This window comes from Brienomyrus brachyistius, chromosome 12 (genome assembly GCF_023856365.1).
Source record: "Brienomyrus brachyistius isolate T26 chromosome 12, BBRACH_0.4, whole genome shotgun sequence".
Taxonomy (NCBI): domain Eukaryota; kingdom Metazoa; phylum Chordata; class Actinopteri; order Osteoglossiformes; family Mormyridae; genus Brienomyrus; species Brienomyrus brachyistius.
The window spans coordinates 8643619-8669197 of record NC_064544.1 but is presented as its reverse complement, the minus strand read 5'-3'; the positions used below and the strand labels follow the sequence as shown (position 1 = coordinate 8669197).

The 25579-nt window shown below is 44.3% G+C and overlaps 1 protein-coding gene across 2 annotated transcripts in view; it reads left to right on the top strand.

The window, feature by feature from the left end:
- The window catches only part of LOC125705169 (complexin-1), a 37468-nt gene that overhangs the window by 5574 nt on the left and 6315 nt on the right, over positions 1-25579 (top strand). For both annotated transcript variants that reach the window (XM_048971592.1, XM_048971593.1), the window contains exon 3: positions 24169-24344. In XM_048971592.1, coding sequence (XP_048827549.1) covers positions 24169-24344 — 176 coding nt within the window. The remainder of the gene's footprint in view (positions 1-24168; positions 24345-25579) is intronic.

The following is a 25579-nucleotide window of genomic DNA, read 5'->3' as shown; positions in this document are numbered from 1 at the left end:
TCTGACCTTCAGTACAAATGCCAAGCATGGTTCTGCAGACTCAGGTTTGAAGAGCAGGAGCAGCAGCCGATAATCTCATGGCCCAGAAGCTGGGCTGGTCATAAAGCAGCTACAACTAGGATGACGGTCAGTGAACCTTCAGGCCCAGGTGAAGATCTTTGCAGCCAGGCCGGTTGGCTTAAAGGGAACGCTCACCCACCAGGTTCTCTGATTTCACAGCAGTTTAAAAGCCCATCCGAATCACAGAGCACTCGGCACCTAACAGTAACCAGATGGCACCCTGTCTGGGCTTGAGAGTCTGTTGTGCTTGTCTTTGGACAATTTTTGCGCTAATTTTAATGTGCTTGACATTTCATTAGATTAGCATGATTATCATCTACGGCCGCGTCGCGTTACCACTAAAACCCAACTGCAAGTAGCACTTCAGGAAATGAGTCGGAATTGAGAGGAAGGGATAGATGGGGGGAATGTTGGCGAATCGGGGACGGGGACGTCGAAACCGGGCATTAATTATGAATATAAGTCTGCAGCGGGACCAGCTAGGCTAAAGGTTAGCCACACATCAATAGGAGGGTCCATGCTTCTTCTCCTGTGTGTATACCCTCCTCCGTTCAGCCGTCGTTTGAGAATAAATCCTCCTACGCATCTCATGGATAGCAAATCAGTTTTTTTTTTTTTTTTCCTGTAACAAACACAGTTCTGAAACATAAAATTGTTACTTGCTGGGTATGCCTGTGGAGAGTAACACCTTTTTCTGCTAAGCTTTCTCCGTCGTGCACATTGACTGGGTGATTAAAAAAAATAATAATAAAAGGTTCTGGTAAACGGAAAACACCTATATGAGTCATATGATGTACTCCTAGTGCATTCAGTTGGGTTCTGTCCTGGAGACAAATCACAGCATGTGTATCGGGTTCAGAATAGAATCTAGACGCCATGAACTGGAAGCTGTAAGGGGAAATGAAATTAAAAATGTGCAAATAATGGGGAAATAGGAATGTATTGCGCATATTTCCTGATCTGAGAGTATATTTTGTCTCATTGTTCATATTTCGTCTAAATCAAACAATGACTGGTGTTTATAAATAAACAACAAACTGAGGCACTGAATGTATTTACAAAATATGCCGGAAAATCTTTGACTGGTGTGTAATTCAAGGCCATGCTGATCATGACAAACTCATGTATTATATATTTCATACACCGCCTGGCCAAAAAATAGCCGCACACTTTAATATTTCGTTGGACCTCCTTTAGCTTTGATTATGGTACAAATTCGTCAATGCATTGTTTCCACGTGCTTATGCGACGTCTCAGCATTTTTTTCCATCTAGATTTACATTAACTTCTGGAGATGTTGATGATAGGTGAGTTGAACCACTCCATGAAGTCCTCTTCAGCACATTCCGAAGACTTTCAATGGGGTTAAGGTCAAGACTCGGTGGTGGCCAGTTAATGTGTGAAAATGATTCCTCATGCTCCCTGAACCTCTCTTTCACAATGTGATCCCGATGGATTTTGGCATTATCATCCTGGAAAATACCCACGCCATTAGGAGGGAAAAGATCCATTGATGGGATAACCTGGCCATTCAGTAGATTCAGGTACTCAGCTGACTTCACTTTATTGCTGCATAACATTGCTGAGCTGTAATAATGATCCAATAATTGACTTTTAAGCACATGCTGATTTAAATTCAGCGACTTTTTTTGACCAGGCAGTGTATAATACCATATATATAGTTCTATACGGTAGCCACTCCTAGCATATAGGTCAGTACTGCATTCTTTATGAGAATACGAAGAGGAGGAATGTATGGTTTTGACTGATCGGCTGCAGCCTTACGTTATGGTTAGTTGCACTAATTGCACAAAACTAATTAACCACTACATGACTCCGCTGTCCCGAGACGTGTGCCTGTAATTGCGTTTGGGCACCAGAATCAGCCACAAAAAGGAGAAACTGAAGATGATCGTGTGATCGTGTAGTGCAGCAGTCGCAGATGGGAGGAGTCAAAGCCAAGCAAGGTCGGCATGGCGACAAGCTTCATTAGGTGACTCCTTCCACTGGGTCGGAGCCAAGGCGTCGTCCAGGAGGGGACATGTGTCATCCGCTGGCATGGCTTCTTGCACTCTCAGTCGGCGCCAATTTAAGCTGACCCCACCCCCCACCCCACTTGCACACCCCCACTCAGGTGGCCCTACCCTGCCCTGTCCTGCCCCCCCCCTGCTGTCTCCTTCTCCATCAAGGTCTAGCGTTAAGAGTCACACTTTTTTCTTTTTCATGATACCATCACAGACAGGGAATGCTTTTTTTGTTATTACAATGGACATTTACACAAACGAGGCGGGGGGGGGCTTGGCCAAAAACCAATGTTTTTGTTCCTTCCTGGGACCTGGGAAGGAGCAAATATATGGGCTGTCTGGCAGGGAGCTCTGAGGGAGCAAAAACCTGGACTGACTGTGGGTCCCCGAGGACTGGAATAGAGGGTGGTACTTTCATGTCACACCTCCAGAATAGTGGTTCGAGAATCACACCGATGCACCTTGTGTTCTCTACACATTGCACGGGTTTCTTGCAGGTCTCTGATTTCCACCTGCAGTTCAAAAACACGCAGATAGTTATTGGGGAATGCATCAGCATAACGTGAAATGAACAGCGGGAGGCAGAGAAATGCAGCACAGAGAAAAGTTATGACTTTATTTTTCAACTTGAAAGGTATCACAGGAACTCCAAATCTTAGGTGTCATCACACTGAATGACCAGTGCCATTCAATTCGATTGAACGTGGAATGAAGCCGGTAACTAGTGCAGATTATGAAAGATATGAGCTGAGTGTTTATTTTGTGTGTGTACATACTGTAGTTAGTGCCAGTCAAATCCCCTGTGCTGTCCCAGTGTCCCATCTTCACTGTCAGTGTCCCCCCCTCCCTCTGCCGATTTTCCAAGTCCGTATCCCTTCAAAGGATGACGAATAAACAGGGAGTTTTAGTACTTCAAATTATATAATAGCAGAGGGCCCAAAACTGGACCATGGGGGACACCTTATATGAGAAAAACCTCTGTAGATTTGTTTTTTCTGAAGTAAAAATATGGTCTGATAGTGAGGTAAGAGTGAGGTAAGAGGTAAGCCAGGAGAGAGCCATGCCAGTAATATTCATAGCTGAAAAGTGGTGCAGTATCAAAAGTGGAGCTAAGATCAAGGAGGGCTTCAAAATCAGCAGCAAAGAGAAGATCATTAGCAAACCTAAGAAGAGCTGTCTCAAGGAACGAAGAGAGGGGATCTGAAGTCTGATGACGGTTACAGGAAACTAAATGGGCCTGAAGTTGAAGGGAAACAACCTTTTCTAAAATTTTAGCTAAAAAAACCAAATAAGCTTCAAATCAAGTTTATTGAGAATGAGGGTGACTGAAGCGATTTTTCTGTCTGATGGAACGAGGCTTTGGTTAACTAGGTGCGAAACAGCAGACTGAAAAATCAGATAAAAACGTTTCAAGAAGTGTGGTGAAGGCTGGATATAATTGGCAAGAAGATGAGTAAGATTTCGCGATAGTAAATCTGGAGAAAGTGTAAACAGGAGGTACAGAAATAATGGGTGGGAGAATGGTAAAGGTAGGATAAATGAATAAATGAAGGAAATAGATAAATGAATCACATAGTCAATTTATTGCGGACTGGGGAGGAATTATGGGGTGAGTGGCCAGCATTATGACAGTTTTCTTATAGTTGCTCAAGGTGTCACCCAGCTGTGTTCCTGGTTTGAAAATAACAAGCCTCACATGGCGAGGAGTGAGAGGAAGGTATACTTCTAGTTTTAATGAGTGTGTGTTCATCTAGGACTTGAGAAATAACATAAGTTTATATGGAAATATATACTGATATAAGTATATAACAGGATATGGAAGTTTTAAAAGACCATAGAACCAGGGGGGATGAATGGATGCAGAAAAAGATCAATCGATTTAACATTTCGTTTTCGGTTTTTCAGATTTGAGGAACAGACAACTAAAACTAAATTCAAGGAGGTTGTAGTCAGAAATACCCTCCTGAGAGAGATTTGGTAGAGCAGTACAGCAAATGAGATCAAATATGACCATCAGAGTTGGCTGAAAATGCTGTTCAAAATTAAGACATGCAGGTATAGACACAAATTCATCAGGGTGAGTATCAACATGCATATTAAAATCACCAAGCAGCTGACAAGGCACAGGTAAGAGTGACTAATTCATTAAGCTTAGATTAAAAATCATTAAGCCTTGGAGGCCAGTAGATCAATAAAACAAACAGTGAAAACTTGCCAATGACTGCCAAATACAAAAATTTTCTTAGGGCAGAACGAAAAATGATTGGTTCAGAGAGATAGCCAAGCACATTGTAAGGGAGGTTGGGCCAAGCAACTACAAGAAGTGGGACCAAGATGTTTGATTGCTTGGTCCTGCAAAGGCCAAGGATTTAGAAGGTAACATCATGCAAGTCAGTGACAATAGTATTTAAGTTATCATGGCAAACAGTAGTTAGGTCACCCCCTGTGTCATTGGATATTTGCCATGTTTTAGTTAGCAGACGCATGTTGAGTTTTTTGTGGATAATTAAGACATTGAGCCGTTATTGTCCATTATTGAGTAATAGTATAAATCAAGATTCCAGAGTAATACTGCATCTTTCTCAGTTACTGTAGCCAGTCTCTTCGATCAGATATCTCAGGGAGCTTAAGTCAGACGGTGATGATAAAGGCGTGCGTATATCTGACCTGGCAGTTGAGATAGTGAGAACAGTGCAAGGAGGAGCCACCGGACAATTCCAAGTGCCTTGCCCAGTCCACAAGGATCCAAATGGGCATAAAAACTCAAAACCTGAATTTGTGACAACAGATTCTCATCAATCACCCTGAAACGGGCTCACAGAAAGAGGCAGAGTGGTGGAGCGGGAAACTCCATCACTGCCGGCAGGTGTAGAGTTAGTGACAAGCAACTGGAGCAAAAATAGACAGTGTCAGGCCAGAACAGCATGGAGACAGAAACCTCCGACCTCCAGCAGTAAGCGTGATAATCTAACTTCGGACACAGGCGATTAGAAAATGGAAAGTCAGTCCAGTAACTTATAGATTGGAGTGGTGCACCAATGATGTTAATTCACAGACAGAAAAACAACAACTGCTTTCTGTTGGATGGATAACTACTTTGGATTTTGGTTCATACGATCCTGCCTTATGCTCACCCCACTTCCACTATAAATCCAGACACATGCACCCTCTAGTTTGGCAGGTGGTCTTTGGAGAACCTCGTCGTATGTCCTTTTTTTATGGCTGAGGAGATATCTACAGGGTTCCTGCTGTAGCTTTCCCATCAACCATCACTTTAAAAAGTGAGTGGTCACGTAATTTACCCTCAGTGCTGTGGACAGATATATTATCCTTTTCATAATAAGGTTCACATTTCGGACAGGTGGAATAGGGCTATTACTGTACACTGTGGTGTAGAAAACTCACCTCTAGGTGAGATGACAAAGGTCTAATAGAGATCATCTCTCACAGCAGGGGGACGGTTACCTCATCTTGCAGCTGCTATAAATGGCCGTCTGTGATACCAGGACACCAGAAAAATTTGGTCTCATGTCTTTGAATGTACTTTCAACTCATTGGTGATGTTGGGGCAGCAGGAGTTCTGCTATTAATAACTGTTGCAAAATGCTACATCATCGCTTCTGTTGCTCGAACGACACCACGACAGATGTTGAGGTTTAGCCATTTAACAGGAAAATCTGAAACTCCTGGTGTTGTCCATTTGAGAGACAAGACTGTATGTTTCTGATAGGGTTAAAAAAAATGGATCAAGTGTGCTTGACAGCATTCTACCCTGGGAAGTGCTCAGAGACGTCCAAAACAAAGCCAGCTACTTATGATAAAATCATAAATTAGTCACGCAGATGACACTTTTACTCAAAGCAGCTTACGATTTCAACCGTTTACACAGCTGGATACATTATATATTTAGATATACTTAGGTTAAGTGCCTTTCTCTTGTACCACATTCCTGGGACTTGAACCAGCAACCGTCAACTTACCTGCCCCTGTTCATATGGTACTCCTGACAGGTCCACTTATTTAAAGTGTGATACCTTCCCCAGATATATAGAGTTGTGAACCTCGCCATTGCAAATTCCTTTAGAGGTTCGCATAGCCATCTATACACAGTGTGGTAATAAGCCGACAACCAGGCCCTGTCAATCCTCCAGGCCACAGAGGCAGCTACCTAGGGCACCAACATCTGAGGGGGTGCCGACTTGCCAGCCAATTTCACTTTGCCTCAGACAGGGGGCGCCAGTGGTGATGCTCACCTAGGGTGCCAATTGGACAAGGACCAGTACTGCAAGATACACAGGTTACAAGACACACTGCATGGGATGTCAGTTCATCACAGGGCACGCAGCAATTCATCTGGCCACATTTTTTTTTTGGGATGTGGGAAGTAATCAGAGGAGGAAACCTTGAGGAAAGACACAGGAACACAGGAGCAAAACTTCCCACTCAGAGCTGGGGGAATTGAAGCTGTAATGTTAGAGATATGAGGTTACAGCACATCCCACAAAGTCACTGCGCTTCTAACGTTCACCGTTATAAGTTTTTAAAAAGTGAAACAGAAAATTAGTATTTTTAAGTGACCTTAAAAGAGAAAGTCCTCCTTCATCTTAACCTCAGTCTTGTTTCAGTGCTGTGCTACAATGTTTCAAAATGAATTAATATTCTATGTTGAGCATCAGGAGGTGTTCTGTGTTAATGAGAATATGTGTTGAATTGGCACAGAGCATCTAATCCCCAAGATAAATGCACCATACGGGTGTGGATTAGCATTCAGCCTTGGACTCCATTATTTAAGAAATCGCTTAACTCGAAAATTGATCATCAAGGCTCAGAAGCAAGTTTAAGATCTTTGACTTTTTTTTACAATTTGATTGAGGCGTTCAGAGAGGGGGTTGGGCTTACTTGCAGAGGTGTCCCAATGATCCATTCGAGAATAATGGATTCCTCAATACATGTCTGCCTCCAATTGTGTAGCTCCAGCTGTGGTCACATGGGATGGGATGCTACAGTGGGCTAAGAGGTTAAAAACTCACGCCGGACCATTCTGCAGCTCACACTTTTGATGTTGACAATAATTCTCCCTGCCTTGGTCGTTCTTCGTTTTCTCACCCTGGAGGTTTGGTGAGCAGGAGAGTCTTTGCAGTACGTGCACTAAGATGGATATCTTGGAGTGTGGAGGTGCTGAGTGTTGTTTCAGCACTCTGGGAAATAATCTCTTTTAATCTCAGTGCAGAAACAAAGCAATGAACTTACATTGTGAAGAACAAATGGATTTTAACCTCAATTTATTTTCAAAAAAGGCATTTTTTACAATTCTTCTGAGTGAAGAACAATGGTGCTTCCAACACGAGCAGCTTATTAAAATGCCTATTTCAGCTATAATGCTATGTTAAATATGTGACTAATAAGGAATAAGTGACTGATTCCCAGATGGCGCCCTCCCATGGCGACAGGCAGTAAGCTGCTCTCTCTCCCTGCATTGCTCATTTTCGTTGTATTTTAATGTCTTTACACGTGCGTCTTGCTGTTGTATTGCATATGACCACCATACTCTTTACTCATTAGGGAAAATGTTGTGGCAAATCTTTGCATTCCCGATCTGAATTCTGCATTTAATTTTTATTTATTTTTTTGTATACTATGGTGCATTTAACACGTTACACTGTGGTCCCTTTGCACCTGTTCACTTACTCATTCTTATATTGCACTGTTGGTCTTACACTCTCTTGTCCAGTGTTGCACTGCTGTTTGTACCTATTGCCAAATGCCCAACAACTGTAGCATAAGACTTTCACTGCGTTCTTTGGAACACGCGGCAATAAAACTTGAAACTTGGCTTGACTATTGATGCGTATAACCAAAGAAAACCCTAAAACTGAACAAGTCTATTTCTCGATAGCAAATTTGAATTGGTACTAGGCTGTTTGGCGTACGGACATTATATTTGAATACATTATTGGGGCCAGACTTCCTATTGAGTGCTGTTGATGGAAATCCCACTCTGTGTACTAAAGAAGGAGATGTCTTACATGGTTGACTGTGATGGCGGTGCTCTGAAGATAACGAGTGAGTCTACTTCATTGTTACACATGCGTTAAGTGGACCTACTCATGCCTCAGAGTAATATAGGGGTAAAAATTGAAATGCGCAAACACTTCTGAAAAAGGAAGCTTTCACAAGAAGAAGAAATACCTTTCAGATACCGAATGATGACAGATCATTGTGAGGCGCATTTGTTGCTCTGCTGGGAACAATGTTGGACTTGCCAGTTGGCGTTTTCACAGCGTAGAAGACTTGGACTTCTTGTAGGTTGCCTTGGGATTTTCTTTATGTCTCAAGCCCTTATCTATTCCACTCGATGAGGCCTGTTTTGCACTTGATATTAACAAACATGTCAGTGTCAATACTGTCCTCTTGTAACGGATGTGGGATGGATATGCGTCCCGCTTTAAGGAATTATGGAGACTCCCCATCTATTGTGTATCACATAAAGCCCCGGCATAGAAAGCTCTGTGCTGTTTGGAACACAACAATGGTCCAAGCTCCGGAAGGTCAAATGTTATCGACAGGGAGTGTTATGGTGAACAACAACACTTGAGTATCTCAGGAATCCACACCTCAGTAGAATGCGATGCCTGAAAGGGGACGATGCAAGGGTTGGCCATGATGAATTTGCATGTCGTCCCTTTCATATGCACTTGGCACTCAGTCTGCATTTAATCAGAGTCACATGATCACTGCCGTGTCTTTCCCTAGCTCTCTTCATCAGACGCATGGCGGCCATTCTAGCTAGCGAGCTCTAACAGATCATGGCACGAACGAGCGATTTGAATTCAGAGCCGCTGCCTTGGTTGCCTTTAAGCTCAACACGTCAAAAAGTCACGGAAGAGATACTGTCCCAAAAGTGCCAGAGTACATTTTCAGGTCCTTCGAATACATTGGAATACATTCTTTGATGTTTTTACGAACAGGGGTATTATTTCAGATTAAAGCAGCAGAATGAATCAGTTTTCTGGGCAGGATGATAATCTAGCTTGCTTTCCTTCTCATAGCTGTCAGGTAAACATTGTATTGCATGAAAGAATCTCATTAAATGTTTTTTTTTTATTGGCTGAGGTGCAATCTGGTGCAATTGAAGTTTCAGCGCTCAAGGCAAATTAAATTAGCCCATTTTACACCAGGCGCGTTTTGTTGGTCTTTTGCCATGGCTGGTGGCATGCGGTCAGATGCATCAGCATGAATTCACTGGCCCCTTTCTGATGGCAGTGAAACGGGAAACAATGATTGAGTGGACAAAGGATCAATACGACAGCAATTGGCAGGAGCTGAACCGACTCCAAAGAGAAAACAGATGCAATTCCTGAAGAACATTTTTCACAACAGAAGACTTCTTTTTTTTTTTCCAACGGGATTGCAGGTAGGTCAATATTGGTGTAGGTGAGAGATGTCACAAACAAAGAGGATCATCCTTTTGTGTCCGAAAATGGAACAGCTTGTCTTATTCCGACTGAAGCCTTATGATGGAATGTCCCTCATTGGCAACTGAAGCTGTGCCATAGTGGGTTAACCTTCAAAGAATCACTTCTTCCTAAAGCGTCATTTGCCCATATCAGCTGTTTGATGGAGTTTGGGTGCTTTGATGTGAACCACACAGCCTAAGATACTGATCTGTGCCAGTCAAAAGTTTGGACATGCCAAGCCGACCACAGCAAGTGATGGAATGTCCTGTCACATGACCTTGTCACCTGACCTACATCCAATGAATGTTCAGCATATGTGGGAGCTCCTTCAGGACAGCTGGAAAAGCATCCCAGGAGGCCACCTCATGAAATTGGCAAAGAGGACAAAGTGCAGTTAAGGACCTTGCTCAAGAGCCCAATGGTGGCATCCCTCTGATTTTCACAGGATTAGAACCAGCAACCTACTGAGTCCCAATCCATAGACACCCCCCGCCGCCACCCAGCAGCAAATAATTGTTGTTTTATATGGTTTTGATTAGTGCATAATTCCATATATATATTTTTTTATGTCTATAATTATTCTAAAATGTAGCCAATAGTAGAAACACACCATTCTATGGGTAGGGGTGTCCAAACTTTTGGCTGGTACTGTAGGCCAGAAAAGATCTTTGTACAACACACACTAGAATGTCACATTGCAGCTTAGGAACATTTCACAGTGGATGTGTGAGCAGACATTAAATGAAAGCTTCACGTGATAAAGGCTGAATGACAGGAACACTGTTTAACGTCTCAGATAAGGGAATCAACTAAACTAGTCCATTCATTGGAACCGATCAGATAAGATGGTCCCAATCCAGTCACAGTCTATAATGTAGAATGTTAGAGCCATCGATGATAATTTCAGTTCATGTCATTTATATGCAATATTCAAAATTTTGATATTTGTCTTATTTTTGTATGCTTAATATCAAATTTTTAATTGAAGTTATGATAGTATCTATTTCAGTTAGCATGATTTGTAAATCAAGACCCCCATGTTGATAATTTTGGTATGACCCGTTTGTGCATTAAAAAAGAAAACTTAGTTTTTTGGAATAAGTAAGTGGGATGAAGGAACAATTTCAGAAGCGTGGAGTAAAAGAGTCTTTTGACTGTGCTAATAGAGATTTTGAATCCATTTTTATTTTAAGACAGTACCGTAAACTGGATTTTATTTAGATAGAGATTTTTTTGTTGCATTTTACTACTTTACCATCACTGAGCTCAAACGCTTTGCGGAATGGTGCTGATAGTGTGGACCTGTCACCATAACACAGAAGGTTCATTCGGCCAGCAGAATGGAGCAAAATTCAATATTCAGGACTCTCTTTGAATAATACCTGGAATAATATTAATAAATGAATGTCTTGAAACTCAAATATAACAATATAAATCAGGAAAGAAAAAGTAACGAGAATTTTGAACTAAACAGTTAAAAAAATAGCCTTTTATTGGATTTCATATTTCATTCTCTGTCAGTAAAAAAACATTTATTATTAAGTATTCTATAAAACAAGTGAAAGTCAAAGCAACAGGCTGTACAGTCCACATAGTCAACATTTAAAGGACATGGTAGAAAAGCACTGCTTCTGATTTTCCCCAAGAAGACACGAGTAATTATTTTAAAAGCATGTTTTTTTTCAGGTTTGTGACTTCAAAAGTGCATGCAGAAATTGCTCATGGTAAAGACAAGGCTAGGGGCACAACAAAAGATGCGAAAATTATGACATATACTAGTGGCCAAAATTATGGAAACACCTACCATTTTTGGCATCATGTTTCAAGTATTACTATACAAATATTGGTGGTAATGTTTATAATCAAAGAATGTTACAAATATCATATCTTGGGTGATTAAATAAGTAACTGGAGCAACAGTTGAATAAAGTTCTGCAAAAATCTGCAAAAATTGGTACTGTTTCCACAATTTTGGCCACTAGTGTATTACTATTTTAATTGCTGGTTCTTTTTTTTTGGGGGGGGGGGGGGGGGGGAGGAGTCATGTGACAGCTGGCCTGCTCACATGAGAAGCAGTCAAGCTGAGTCCAGATCCTCATGTGTTGGCATCTCGCTGCGATCTGCTAATGAGGGAGAGGTAGAAATGATAGCATGGCTGTTTAGGGTGTGAATGTACTCATTGGAAATGCTGTGTCATCTGCACTCTAAGCTGTTAATGGGAAACGGCTTCCGTCGGGCGTAAACGACGGAGAGAGGGCGACGGGTATCGGTGTGGGGGTAGAGGAAGCACCGCTTTCAGAGGCAGGGCGCAGAGTGTCAGCTCCCTTCACTGTGAAGCACAGTTTTTCGGCAAAACATCCAAACCCAGCCCCTTCCGATGGAGTCGAGGATAGTGTCTTCTCCATGGTGCAGCAGGAACGAGATCCGAGATGGCTCAAAGGCTCATTTTCCAAGCGAGTGACTTCTGTCAGCGGGGCTGAAGCATTGACCGATTTATGTTCGAAGGGGAGCGTAAACCCCACCGCCAAATCCATTAAGCCAGAGAGACAGGGGTGGTCCGCTGTGTGCTGACACGCCTGGGCTCACCCTGAGCTTGAGCTCGGGCCCTGAGTGACGTGGATTTTTGGAGGACCCGTGGGGGCTCCCTGGGAGTGTGTGGGCCCCCAGGGGACAGCGGGGGGCCTGGCTAACGGCCTCGCAGGAATCCATATATACTACTGTGTTGCTGCTCCCTACATACTATTTTTGGTTTTTTCTCAGAGTTTATACAAAAGACCAATATTTTTTGGCCACTGCCGCATGCGTTACCCATGACTGCCGTCATGTTTGCAATCGGAACATTGAGCACTACTCTGAGTACTCCATCTTCCCTTCTAGTAACATCTGTATAGCCACAGTTATTAACATCTTCCCATAACGGACATAATAGGAACTAGAAATTGCAAGCAAACAGGGATGGAATGGACTGTTGTCATGGCGATGCCCCAACCACAAACACTCACAGTCAGTGAAGACTTCCTCCAAGTGCAAGGGATGATGCACACATGTCTTGAGACTCTGGTAAATTGGGATGAACCCGTAGTGTTCACCAGTATGACCAGTAAGACTGCAGTCCATTCAATGCTAAAGTCTCCCTGCATTTCCCATCTGTAATCTTTTATAAATCACATTTTTTTTGCCATTTTCCTGAAGAAAGGCCTTTTGTGTCTTCAATTATTCAGTCGTTTAACCATCGAATTAAAAGAATTCAATAAGAGAAATTGGGTAAAAGTTCCTGAAATAAGATCGCCGGTGTTTTAATAGTGATGCGTGTGAAAAGCAGAGATTTAAATTTTTTTTTACAAAACAGCGTGGAACCCGCAAGCTGTCAAATCGCAGGGAGGCGAAACAGAGCAGCGGCTTAATGAGGGCATGGCGGGACAAAGGCGCTATTCTGCAGCGAGGGGGGTGGCCGGCTGTGAGTCAGCAGCAAGGGCCTCATCTCGGGGGCCCCGCTCTCGTCCTACCCGCAATACGTTTCTGTCATCTCCTCATTCCCTCCCAAGGCCCTTTGCCCCCCCCCCCCCCCCCCCCCCCGGAGATTTCTCCGCATTTGGAGCAGAGGCGCCTCCAAGCAAGAGCGGCGACTCTTATCCAATCGCGGCATAACCTCAGATTGTCGCTTCACTAGGAAGAAAAAAGAAGGAGGAGACTTCAAAGAAGTGTGCTTGTCTGGCGACGGACACCCAAGACTTGATTAAAGGGCCCATCACCGAACAAAGGGGGTTTTGCCTGATTATTCTGGGCCGGGAGTGACTTGGATGACAGATGTAAGATGAAGAAAGTACCCTTTTATTCTACCAGTTTATATACTTTCCATTTTGACAGCAGCTTGAACCAGCGTCTTTAGTACGTGTCGCTCAGGAGATGAAAGCACCCTGATTATTTACGGATGGAGAGTTTGGGTCAGTTCTGTGTGTCACAGCAAGACAAGTGCGACTCCGGCCAAGGTCACTCTTCGTTATTGTTCCTGCTAATGAATCTGAAGCTCAGCTAATGAACCTGACGCAATTGTTGCCTTGAGAACAGCTTTAGGGTTAAACTCTCGCTTATGCAGGCGATACCAGGATTTCCAAACAGCACAGATTCATGACTGTGACCGAGACGTCGGGCTCAACAGCGACGTTTTTGTCACCCTTTCTGGGCGTGCAGTGCAAGAATGCTTAGCGTTCAGTAACGATACTGCTGTTTGTGACCTAGACGGGGCTGTAATGAGTCAGCGAAAGGCTTCCTGGTCTGTATTTATATCTGCTGCCATATCTGTTTTGTTCCGGTAGAGTAACGAAGCATCTCTACTCCGACACCAAACGCCTGTTCTGTGCTCAGCTGACCTCTCTCTTTCATTCTTTCATGCATGTCTGGAAAAAATAAATCTTTATGTTTTGATGCACTTTTGGGCGAACCTTGCATAGAATGTTAGGAATCTTTAGTAAAAAGAAAAAAAAATTGTGAGAAGAAAAAACGGAATGAATATATTTTCCAGTTTTTAAATAGCCAGTCAATATTTGTTCGTGAACATGTCATATCAGCCAAACTAATATTCGAGAATAGGACTTTTAATTAAATAGTAATGTTTCACTGCTGAGGGTTAATGATTCTGCAAGGACCCCCACAACATCAACTGGAATGAAAGTAATCAAGAGGCAGCATTTATTCATGGAAAAGCTGTCTTTCATTATACCGGTACTTCTGCTTCTGTCATTATTATGAATTTCGTGTCACAATGGAGACCTGCAGTCAATACTTCAGAAGGGGTGAAATTTGGTGAAATGATTGCGGAGCTGCAGATCAGGTTCTGGGGGTGGGGTCCACCTCCTTTTGACGACCCCTCTCTCCGGCCTGCTGATGAATAGTGCAGAATCTCCTGCAGTGTCTGAGGCACGCTCCCTACTGATGTTCTTAAGAGCTTTCTGAGGTGTTAATGTCGTGTTCTGTATGCCAGGAGAGCAGGCCTAGCTCTGAATGTGCCGTCGAACTTTAAAGAAAACTCCCGCCAGGGCCTGGGAGCTCAGAGCTCAAGTCTGAGCTAAGTCACCTGCCGACTGTGGACTGAAGTCCCACAGCAGCAGGACATCAGAGATGCTACTCGGCCATGGGACTGAAGCTTGACAATATCACCACAGGCTACGTAAGGGCTCTACGCAGTCGGGGGCCATCAAGCAGCTAGCGGTGACGTATAATGCTCTACCTGGATGGTATTAACATGTTTGCATGGCAAGCTTGGCAAAAGGTTGATCAGAGGATGGAAGTTTGGTCTCCTTTCAGGTATGTCACTAGCTGCATAGAAGCATACCTATGCCTTAATAACATCCGTGCACTACATACTATTAAATCAGTTAGACCCTAAATGGAACAGATAGGTTTGAGGATATATTTAAAAATATTTAAATAAGGATAAAATAATGTTATTTTAAACACCAGCGGTGCTTACTCTTAAACTGGGTCGATTCATTGATTAATGAGTGCGCCACGGGGCCCAAAAGGCATGAAATTTTCGGCATCACTGGCATTGTTTAGAAAGTAGGTTTACTGTTGTGAAGTAGCAACCAAGTCTGTTTCAAAGTGATATGAAAGTTTGATCGATTATCTTAGCTAGGAAATTCAACGCAAAGCAAAATGGAGCCTGCAGGCAAGGCTGCAAGCACAATAGTGCTTGAGAAGGATCTCTCATGTTTAATTAACGTTTGAATGAAATTCCAGCCTTAAAATATCTTGTCACCTAGTTTTTATTCCTTTCAAAAGTGTTAATTAAACTTACATGTTTTGTTGTAAAATGTTAATAACTAGAAATAAAGGTGGAATTAAGGGCATTTAATAGTTACGCTTTCACATTACATCGATTTCATCATTCCAGTACTGACTAGAAGTCCCTTTAAACCATAATGTTAACATTTGACTGAGACTCACTGATTTACTGATTGAATTAAATTTAGAGAGGCGCTTTCATAGGTCATGAACCCTTACAGCGATATACCTGACTGTAACACCTGGTAATCCATTACTAATCATCTGAAATTCAGAATTTGATCGTCGTTGATCCATATTCACCGGTGCCATAAACATACTTCCAGTTCAGAGACATCAACCTGACCGGAAATGAACTTCTCTTCCTGAAAGCTACAAAATGACGTACAAGAAGTTTTCTTCTTAAGAGAGTAAGAGCATAAAAGGCCCATAGAGAGATGCACGCATTAGGCAGTGGGTAATTTGTCAGTTGGTTAGGGGAGCTTGTAAGTTGTATTCACAGAATGAATGGCTTGGAGTTGGTGTTAATAGGTACCCGCATCACAATGACCCAGGCAGAACAAGCTCACTAATTGACTGTGGTACTCAGAACCCGAACGCGGGGCTCTCTGCAGGTGAAGCAGCACTGCCGTTTCAAGTGCTTTGAATTACCATCCCATTGGGTGCGTCTGACGCACATCTTTTTTCCCAGCATGCTCTGGGGGCTGGGGGGAGGGGGGAGTTGCCCAGATTGGATATGAGTTCCCTTGTGAAGGATTCTTTAATGCTCATACCAATTTTTTCTATCCGTCTCTTTGAAGCTCTCCCCTTGTCTATGCGCACGGTGCCTTTCAACGTCTCCAGTTTTTGTACACACAGCTAACTTCCAAAGACGAGTCACAGACCTAATAATACTCCACAAACAATGGGGGATAGGATACAGGACTACGCTGCCAGTCCTGCTGTCGCTGATTTGTTCGTGATGGACACTGAATGCATGTCGATAGTTTTGTTATCGGGGCCTTATTCAAATTCTGCGTTGAATTGCATGCGAATTAACTTCTATTTAAAGCAGGCAGATGCTGGAAAGTGGAGAGACAGCTACTGGGGATTTTCTCATTTTAAAACAGATAAACAAGCAGGAATTCCCATTTAAGTGTGTTATATAGAGTACTCAGGCATAATTTAAGCCAATAAAAAAGACTCGGACGGGGGTTGAAAATGCATAGGCTTTGTCTGAATGGGGCATCTCCCAGAAGGTCAGTCTGAGGGGCTCGGACCAGTACCAACTTCATGCCATAAACAGCAGCGCTAACAGAAGCATAAATCATTCTTTTCCCACATAGAAAGATGCATAAATAGTAAAATAATAATAATAATAATAATAATAATAATAATAATGGGTGTTTGCCCTTTAATTCTCTTAATATGTCCTTGTGGTGCTGTTATTTTACTTACACAAAAATGTTCTGAGGGCAGAATGAAAAATGATTGGTTCAGCGATATAACCTATCAGATTGTAGAGGAGGTGGGTCTAAGTAACCAGAGGAGGCGGGACCAAGACATCTGATTGGTTGGTCCCGACTCCTCTAGTTTAACTGTCACAAGCTGTGGCGCTTGACAGTTCATGGTATCGAGGGGTGAGAGACCAAAGAACAGGACTGAGGTTGAGCACCTGTAGTAACATGACCCTAACCACTGTTTTGTCAAATACCTTTTTATGAGAAGTTTCCTTAATGCAAAATGTAGATTTATCATTCATATTAGTCGGTTTTTCATAGAAACTTCTGCCCTTCGAAGCTGCTTTTAATGAATCCCATCACAAGCCTGGCACAATGGAGCAGTATTTTTAGACCTGGGTTCTAAATGCAGCACTGACACAATTAGGGCCTAAGCTTAATACCCTAACATAACCTTCGCTCAGAAAGCAACACTTTTTAGACATTATACGTGATTTTGTGCCACCATTTTCCCCCAGGAATGATTAGTACATCTGCATCGCTATTGTATCCTGGTACGCTGCCATAATATTTATGCAAATGCATAGTCATAAACAAAATGTCACAAATTGTGCTGTAGCCAGAATATCGGCGACAACGGTAACTTTTAAAGCAGGGCTATTCAAATCACGTTCCACAAGGCTCGAGTCCTGTTGATTTTCCATAGGCATTCCTCTGCCTGTGAGCCGGGTGTGAAGCCTCTGTGCCTAATCAGAATCAGTAATTATTAACCTAACTACCTGGGAGAACTGAAACCAAGGCCTGGATTTAGGTTCAAGGTCAAAATTTGAAGAGCCCTGTTTGCAAAATACTACCGACACCCGTAACTTTTATGGGGACTGTCAAAATCACAGAGCAGGCCCATGTCTGTGTTGTGGATTTTCTTTGTGGGACAAACCAAGGGCAGAAGTTCAAGCTATGGAGCTCCATCCTCTTAAGCTGTATGGCACTTCTCTGGGTTTCAGCCTTAATGCATGAAAACACACTCGGAAAGTGGGACCAGTAAGCAGTTTTGTGAACAAGGCAGCTTGAATTTGCAGATGGCGAAAAATAGCATCAAGATAAACAGACATGCAGTCATATTTGCAAGGCTCAATAACCCGTGACAGCAAGGACATTTCTGTTCATCCACCCATGTAGCTCAACCGCTTGTCCAGTACAGGGCCTTAGTGGGCCTGGAATCCATCCCAGGCAGCAGAAATCACAAGTAACGGAACACCCTGAATGGGATGCCAGTCCACTGAAGGGCACGCACTCATACGCAGCATAACACACCAAGGGAAATTTAGGGAAGCACACTTCCACTGTCTGTCAAATTGCTAAAGCTGATTTCCCCTTTGTGAGTATTTGTGAGGCTTTTCAAGTCGTAGTGCAGTCTAACCAGAGGCGGTATGACAGGGTCCTCGCGTCAACGTTTTTCACCGAGGATGACAACCTTGCCCTCCCTAAGGCTAATTAGCAGGCCGCGGCATGCCGTGATGTCGACGAGCCCGATGAGGCAGGAGATCGCTTTCCGATGCCCGTGACGACCCGCCACAAGCTCTGGCGGCCGGCCCGATGACCCACGCTGGCCCCCCTCCACCCAGTTTGGCGCTCTGGTGGAGAGGACGGAGGCTCATAGGACCTCAGGGGAAACTTCGGCAGAGCAGATGGCTTCGCTCGTTCCTGGAGGGCGCCGCTTCAGCCATTCACACCGCAGCCTTCCGGCACATTCTGTTGAGCCACCTCCCGACATGATATTTCCAGGGGTTTCACCATGAATGGTGAGGGCTGGTGCACCTGGAAGGGGGCTGATAGGTTTTCAGCCTGCCTGTTATCTCATCTCAACGCCGTCACAGTCCCGGCCTGGAGCGCTGAGATAGTAGCACAGAATGAATCACTCAAAAGAGCCTGCAGAGTCCCTGTGGACGGTTTTCCTCGGCTTGACGACTGACGCAAGCGCTACGCCCCTTAACACACACACCCTGGTCTGTCTCACCGGATCTCTGAAAGCGGGCCAAGCCTTTCTGTCCGGCGCATCTCGCTGTTCTCTAATTCTGCTGAAGAGCGGCGTGTTTGAAAAAAACGCTGTCGGGGTTGGGGGGGGGGGGCGGGGGGTGATGACTTGGTTTATCTGGGTGGTAAAAGAGGTGAGGGTGGGGGATCTCTCAGAAAACCCTAAATGAAACGCACAGCTACCCCACTTAACGCTGGCCCAGTGGTTTGTAACGTTGAGCGGGGGAGTTGAAGGTTGGGAAAACTTTTTATTTCTACCTGGCTGAGCTGAATCAAATTTAATTACCGACCTTGAGAGCATGATAGAGGGGAACAGCTGGACGGTCACTGCCCAGGCTTGGTCAGAGATAAAAGCCCATGCTGGTGCACCCTCGAGCGGTCATGAGAGGGGCAGGAACGCGGTGCCAGGGGACCCCAGCCGGCCATCGATTAACGATGTGGCAGGGAGTGCCGGCTGTGACAAGCCAACAGATGGTGGGGGGAGGGGGAGGTTAGGCCGAGGGGGGGTCTCAATCTCACACTGAAGGGCATGTGTATGAACATTCGAAGTATGCACACATACACACAGACACACAGGGACACACACACACATCTCTGTGGGGACCGTCCATTCATGTCAATGGGCAAAACCCTAATCCCAACAATGACAACATTAACCCCTACATTTGGTCACACACACACACACACACACACACACACACACACACACGTACATTCATGGCCCAGGAAAGGGTGTCTCCCTCTCACTCTCTTTACTCTATACCTGAACACCATTTTCAGATCCTTAACACATGCTCTTCACATGCCGAACTCCCAGGGTCTCAACTGTCTTTGTACAAAACTAAAAAAATTAAAAACATGCAGCACAAAATGAGATGGTTTTAGCATTCGATACACCGCTGGGGGGCCTCCTGCACAGGAGACCCACTCCTGTATCTGCGGGAGGTTCCTGTGCTCCAGGATCCTATCCAGTCAGCAGTGACTCAGCTATCCTTCAATATCCATCACATGGCGGCTCAGATTTGACACAGGGAGGGAAGCAGAGCATGATCGCCACGGTTTCTGCACTCATGACCCGTTAGGGATCTTCATTCATCAAAATTGCTCTTGAGACGACATTTCCCCCGTACAGACGCACACAACCACAGACCACGGCCACTGGAACCGTCAGTCGGTCATCTATCCAGAGCAGCTCAAGGTCAAATCTAGACATGGTTTTCCTGCATTCGGAACATTCTGAAATCAGTATAGCGTGTTATAAATGCGAGCCGTCAAATGGTCTGCTGGGAGAATGAATGGGGTTATGCGGAATGTAATGCTACTTTTTTGACTCGCAATAAAATTCATCCCAGAGCCCAAGCGAAGCTAGCAAAGTGACATTGTTGTAACAGATGAGTTAATTACCCCGGGGGGTATAACTACAGCAGAGCTGTGGCAGTATAAAAATCACTTAATTGGGAAAAAAGGATAATTCATAAAGGATATATTAGCTATGTGTGCCACAGATCTGTTCAGTGTATCCTCTGCTTGATCCAGCCCATGGGGTGCAATGCGGAAACTGGGAAGGACCGTTTGCAGAGAAAATAATTGTTACTGGTCAGCTATTTACCGAAACCTCAGTAAATGACACTTCATGTGGACAGGGGGGGCTGTTAGGGTGTGAATCTGTAAATGTCAGTTCTTTGGGGAAACCAGCAGATGGCGTACTGTTTAAGGTTGCATGCCCCAGGACCGCAAGCAGGGAATAGCTCTTAAATCTTCTAGGGATTTTCTGCATGGTAAACGAGTGCTTAAACGAGTATGGCTTCTCATCTGACCTATGGCAGATTCTTTTCTTTCCTCTTTCGTGCGTTTCATATTTTGTACATACATAGTAAGAGGCTGATGCCTCCCACAAAATAAACCTTGGCAAGGAAATGCCAAGATCTGATGGTACGTGACTGACATCGGTTCGGTTAGAAGTCAGAATCACGGAAAGAGGGGTTCGCAGACACAACAACTCAGTTTAAAATGGTAGTGGGCACCCAATCGGAAAGAACGGCACGCAAACAGAACAAACGTGCCTGAGAGCAGGATCAGGATGTGCGAAGGAGCAGCCTGATCACCGCTGCACGACTGAACTCACGTGTGACTTTCATCTGAGGCTTATGAATCCCATCTCTCATCTTCTCCGTCTCCAGACCTCGTAGCCACTTGTGGCTGGAGAGTCTTAATAACAGACATCACAGGTCCTTCCCGGTGACGTGTTTCCAATTCACAGAATACTGCACAGATCTCAGGGGAGCAGGAGGTGATGGCGAGATGAAAGTCCCAAGCGTTAAACCGAAGAGGTAGCCGGCCCAGGGTCCGTCATCTCGCCACGCACCTTGGACTGCCTCGCGGCACATATAAATCACAGCGGCAAATTGCTGTGACATTCACAGCTGCTGAAGTCATTTCTGCTTGGAGCCGCCGCGCCTCGCTATGAGAGGGGACTGAGGTGGATGTGACGATCCATCTTAATGTTGCCGACGCTCGATATTTACATTCCGGTTCCAGCATCACCCTCCCTCAGCGATCTGTTGGAAGTGTAAGTGCAAAGCAGTATTCTGATATCGCATTACTCACATATGGAACGAATCCAGCACTTGCTTTTGTTTATTAAAGCTACGCCCTTGGGTATGAGCACTCAGGTGCAAACAGGGAAAGCAGAAACAGAACTGGTGATGAAGACACCCCCATATTTTTGCTCATCCATTTCCTGTCATCTCCTATTGTCTTTACACACTCCAGCAAATGCCCAACACCGTCCCATGGCTTTGTGCTGCAGATCTCCAAATCACACACACTCCATTTCTGGCCCGGTACACCATCTGTGGTTTCCATTTACGTTCCAAACATCTACCCCGTTTTCTACCACGAAGCTCCTTCAAAATTAGTAATCGCCTTAGTTTAATTAACCTGACGGCCTTCGCATGTGCATTGCGGCCTGCTCTTCCTGACTGTCTGCCATATCATTTTCATCGGCCATTTGTAATTCTGACATTTGACGCCCAAAGACAGCAAGAACAGCTACAGATCTTTTCCACACATTAGTTAAATAGCTTAAAGTGCATTTCTACTCCCAATGAGGATTTAGATGTTCCTTTAATGATTTAACTAATATAGTCAAGGCCTTTGGCTTTTTTCAGTCCCGTTGGGTTTCTGAGTCTTGCTGTTGGCTACTTGTAGCTGTATAACTTCTCTGTGCTCTTAGGCCACACACGGTTCTTCAGATGTAATGGTTTATCCTCTGCTTCATAGACTAAATAATAAGCTAGAGAGGCAAATTTAAGTTTAAATCCTTATTATAGGATATTGCGTGACAATCTCTGCCTTTCTTTATTGCTCTGTATCCGATTTAGGTGACAATGCAGCTTCATTCCAGGGATCCCCGTTGGCCGCAGGCTAATTTCTGTGAAGACATGCTTGTTGACATGACATAGTGCTGGAATATCATGTGGTCCAAATGATCACAATTTAGGCTGATCTCCAGAGGGACTTGGCAGGCTGGAGATGGTCAGGGCCACAAAGGACAGGAGATGGTGGAGCCCATCATCTGCTAAGGGCAATGAATCCCGTTTATTTTTCTCAAGCTGCAACTGACTTCCGTTTGTTTTAGTCTAAGATAATGCTCCAGCCAAAGGTAGAATTTCACATTGAAACAATAAAGCCTCGAATCTAATTAATCACTGAACTCCTTTTTTAACGATATTTTAAAACAATTTAACTTTTTTTTGGGCACTGAAAGGTAATCATACGTTTATTAATGAGCTACAGTAAAAGCTTAAGAAAATCTAGTTAATTATTTTGAAAAAGCTTGACACAGAAGCGGGGAATTGATCTATCTTTGTCGTCAAAAGGAGGGTTTGGTTACTTACATTCATGAGCCAGTTTTTGGTGGCAGTGTTTCAAGCTGCCCTCAAGCAGCACGTTTATGGAGTAAGAAATAAGGCAAAGTGTCAGAAGACAATAACACAGGGCAGCCATGTTTGTCTGCACTGTGGGCTGGGAGCTGTTTGCCGGGTGGGTTGACGTTTCTGAGGGGCGGGGGTTGTTTCTGCTTGTTAGCCGGCCCTGTGCTCCTGGATGAGTCTCTCAGCATCTGGTGAGACACCCCCAGAGAGCAGCTGGCTGTCATGAGTTGAGGATTGCAGGGTTGAACCACAGACATACACTTAGGTTGATTTGCTTCACCTGACAATGAGTATAATCGTTCAGGAAAATGTTACTCTTTGGGCAATAAGCTGTACTACCTCAGTGTACAAGTGATACCATCCACACAGCTCCCCGTCTTCCGACCACTTGCCTAGCAGGAGGGTCGTGGAGGGCCTGGAGTCTATCCCAGGAGGCAGAGGGGACATCCCTGGATGGGATTTCAGTACCATGTCATTTATAATTATGCTTAATCTCACCTCGTTGGCCATCTTAGAATGGCTATTTCACCCAGAACCAAGCACAGCCACTTAATTACAGACGCTCCTCTACTTGCGAATTTTCAACGTACAAACTTTCAGACATACGAAGAGGACTGCAAGTCCAAAATATGTTCATTGGGGTCCCGTTTCCTGTCCGCAACATCAATTTTTTTTTTTGAGCGCCAATTCCGCCTAGTACGACTTCTGATCGCTACTCCTGCTGCGTAGCGTGCGAACTCCCAGCATCCGAGTTCTTAGTACTTGCGTATACCCTTAAAATGATGTTGAATAATGACTTACGAACATTTCAAGTTATGAACGGCCATCCGTCTGTGCATTATTTTGGTCCACATTTTGCAGGTTATGTTGCTGTAGCTCTCCTCTTGTTTCTGATCAAAGCAGCCTTTTATATTTGCATACTTGTGGCACACAGGGATATTTGCTTCCTTCGTGTTCAGTCTACTAGCGGCCAACTGAGGCGGTGCCGTGGTGGTCAGCAGTGTTGCTTTTCACCTATGGGACCAGGGTTAGAGTCTCTACCCTGGATCTGTGTTTGGGGAGCTTCATCATGGGGTTTCCTCCGTGTGCTCAGTCTCCAACCTCAACAAACATGCTAAAGTTATCATATTTCCCATAGGTGTGAATGATGTATGAGTGAATGATGTGTAAGTGTGCCCTGTGATGGGTTGGTGCCCCATCCTGGGTTATTCCCTGGGATAAGCTTTAGACCCCAGCAAGCCCTGAACAGGACAAGCGAATACAGAAAATAGATAGATAATGTCCAGCTCTCGTCGTCCTTTAACTTTGGAGCCAGTTCCATAAAGGAGCGACCTCTCTAGGGTCTGCCTTCACAAGTGCACATTTGGTGAGCGTCACCTCTCCCCCGGGGGGAGTCTCCCGCTAACAGCTACTTCGCTCTGCTCGTCTCCCAAAGGGGCCACCAAGGACATGGGCAAGATGCTGGGCGGCGAAGAGGAGAAAGACCCCGATGCTGAGAAGAAGGAGGAAGAGAGACAGGAGGCCCTGAGGCAGCAGGAGGAGGAGAGGAAGGCAAAGTATGCGAGGATGGAGGCAGAGAGGGAGTCGATCCGACAGGGAATCAGAGATAAGGTAAGGGGGGGGGGGGGCGATGGCGCCCATCCATGAACACGCCACAATAATGCACTGACTGGTGGTCGAGAGCTTTGAAATAGATTGCAAAGACAATCCCCCATTTCTTCCATTAAAAAACATAACCCCTTTTTCAACTGTACCTGCCTAATAGACCCCCATTTCTATTCAGCTGAGCTTTGCTTGACAGCATATTATCGAACATACATAGCATGTTTCAAATAAGCCATAATGAATGCAATTACCCCGGCTGATTCCGAGGGCCGGCGGTGTCTGGAGCGATTAGTTATGCGCTGGTTACTTTTGAAATCTTGTTTTGCTTCCAGTTTCTTGGAACTGACCCCTAATGGCAGCGACGCATTTGTGCCACAAAGCAGTTCATCAATTTGACGACAGCCAAACAGGAAACTCACACATTTGAATTAATGCACGAGTCACTCGGATTCCAATTCTAAAGATAAGAGTAATTCGGCGAGAAGAAAGTCCAACTTAATATTAGTGCGCTGTAAAAAAAAAAAGATGAAGATGTTGTGAGGATCTGTACGTGGGTTGATAGCACAGAATAACATCTATTCTGCTAAAGGGATTTCTGCTCCACAGAGAGAAGAACATACAGCATTAGCCCGATCTACAAGCCAGAGCGCGCCTACGCCCTACTGTGTTATACATTCACACACCATGTTGGTGTTGAGTTTGCTGACTTGGAGAAGGGACTAGAGCCGAGCCTCTGCGCGTTAAATCGATCACCCTTCTGGTCATGTGGGAGGGAAGATTTATGATGCAGTTTTTTTCCCTTTCGGTTTTGTATTACACGGCAGAGCACATACTGTACACCCCCACCTACAACACCTCCTCTCTCTCTTTGACCCCTCGTAGGAGGAGCCAGACTCACTTAAAGAATTTCTGCGCCAAGACCCTAAGTGAAGTTTTATTTTCTCTGTTGAATTTATTAAAGTTGGTCAAAGAGAAGTAAATATATTCCAGAAGATGGCATTTGCGAAAGTTGTTAAACAGAGCGAGTGACGATATCCACTTCTCTAAAGTTACTCTGGAGGTTCATTTAAGAGAAGCAGTGGTGGGTAATTCCGCTCAAGAGAATAAAAAATCCAGACCAACGTTTTGTTTCAACCAACCACTTGAGTATAAAGAGTCATAGGCACAGAGTACTGAACTGATTGGTAGAAACAAAATCTTGGTCTGGACTCTCTGGATCGGAGCTACCCACCCGTGAAAAG